This window comes from Dipodomys ordii, unplaced genomic scaffold, assembly GCF_000151885.1.
Source record: "Dipodomys ordii isolate 6190 unplaced genomic scaffold, Dord_2.0 Scaffold108, whole genome shotgun sequence".
Lineage (NCBI taxonomy): Eukaryota > Metazoa > Chordata > Mammalia > Rodentia > Heteromyidae > Dipodomys > Dipodomys ordii.
Genome location: NW_012267324.1, coordinates 48,213 through 49,908, shown reverse-complemented (window position 1 = coordinate 49,908; position 1,696 = coordinate 48,213). Strand labels below are relative to the sequence as shown.

Here is a 1,696-nt window from a genome sequence, read left to right as displayed (position 1 = left end):
TAATTGGAGATAAGAGTCTTGGACTTTCCTGCCTGGGCTGGCTTTGAACTGTGACCCTCTGATCTCAGGCAGCCTCCTGAGTAGCTAGGATGACAGGCGTGAGTAATATTACTGGAGCAATATTCGAGTGGGATAGAAACAACCCATTGGTAATAGCTCAAAAATATCTGCTTTTCCTTCTTGTTTTCCTTTTGCCAGTCCTGGGGTTTGAACTCAGGGCCTGGGCACTGTCCCTGAGCTGCTTTTGCTCAAGGCTAGTGCTCTACCCCTTGAACCACAGCGTCACTTCTGGCTTTGTCTGTGTCTGTGGTGGTGAGGAATGGAACCCAGGGCTTCATGCATGCCAGGCAAGCACTCTACCACTGAGCCCCCTTCCCAGCCTCTCAAAAATACCTTCTTAGGACCAGGTCCACAAATAACAACAACAAAAATATGTAGCCATTCAGGTAACCACCTGAGATCCTGAACTGTAGCATTTCAGCTCATAACCTAGCTACTTTTCTGTTCTCTGGTAGGGACAAGCAATCTATGGACTCAGAAAACAACACGAGAAATCTAGTATTTCTTCTTGTCGGGTTTTCAGAAATGCCCCAACTGCAGCCCCTCCTCTACGGGCTCTTCCTGTCCATGTACCTGCTCACCGTGCTCGGCAACCTGCTCATCATCCTGGCAGCCATCTCCGACCCCCGTCTGCACACGCCCATGTACTTCTTCCTCTCCAACCTGTCCTTCGTGGACATCTGCTTCACCTCCACCACCGTCCCCAAGATGCTGCTCAACCTCCAGACGCACAGCCAGGCCATCAGCTACGCGGGCTGCATCATCCAGATGTACTTCTTCCTGGTGTTTGTAGAGTTGGACAACTTCCTGCTGGCCGTGATGGCCTACGACCGCTTCGTGGCCATCTGTCACCCGCTGCGCTACGCGGCCATCATGAGCCCCCGGCGCTGCGCGGTGCTGGTGCTGGGCTCCTGGGCGGTGAGTGTCTCGCACGCCTGGCTGCAGAGTCTCCTGGTGCTGCGCCTGTCCTTCTGCGCGGAGGTGGACATTCCGCACTTCTTCTGTGAGCTGAACCAGCTGGTGCAGCTCACGTGCTCGGACACGCTCCTCAACGACCTGGTGATGTACTTCGCCCTTGTGCTCTTGGCCACGCTCCCCCTGGCCGGCATCCTGTATTCCTACTGCAGGATCGTGTCCTCTGTCCGGGCCATCTCATCCAGCCAGGGGAAGCGCAAGGCCCTGTCCACCTGCGCCTCCCACCTCTGTGTGGTCTCCCTGTTCTACAGCACGGGCCTGGGGGTGTACCTCAGCTCTGCGGCCACGCACCGCTCGGGCTCCACGGCCACGGCCTCGGTGATGTACACGGTGGTCACTCCCATGCTGAACCCCTTCATCTACAGCCTGAGGAACAAGGACGTCAAGAGGGCCCTGAGGAAGCTCTTAGGAGGCAAAGCCTAGAAGACAGGTCCAGGCCCTGGGGCCGGCGGGGCGGCCAGACTCCCAGGCAGAGATGAGGGGGCTTGAGCATTTCCTCAGATGATGTACTAGGGATGTATTCTGACTGGTTTATTGCTTAGAGGCTAAATCGCTTGGATTTTGACTTGTCTATTCAATACAAATACTAGTTATTTTTGTTTTTGTTTTTACCAGTCATAGTGCCTGAACTCTGGGCCTGGGCGCTGTCCCTCAGCTCTTC

At 55.2% G+C, this 1,696-nt stretch overlaps 1 protein-coding gene across 1 annotated transcript; it reads left to right on the top strand.

Moving 5' to 3' along the window:
* The first annotated feature begins 528 nt into the window (after positions 1-528).
* Positions 529-1,458, top strand: LOC105994642 (olfactory receptor 7A10-like). Its single transcript, XM_013028273.1, has one exon. The coding sequence runs from the start codon at positions 529-531 to the stop codon at positions 1,456-1,458; it is 930 nt and encodes a 309-aa protein (XP_012883727.1).
* The last annotated feature ends 238 nt before the right edge of the window (positions 1,459-1,696 follow it).

Bases quoted from the DNA above. Each gene is read 5' to 3' on its own strand.
- LOC105994642 (XM_013028273.1), top strand. From the start codon at position 529: ATGGACTCAGAAAACAACACGAGAAATCTAGTATTTCTTCTTGTCGGG.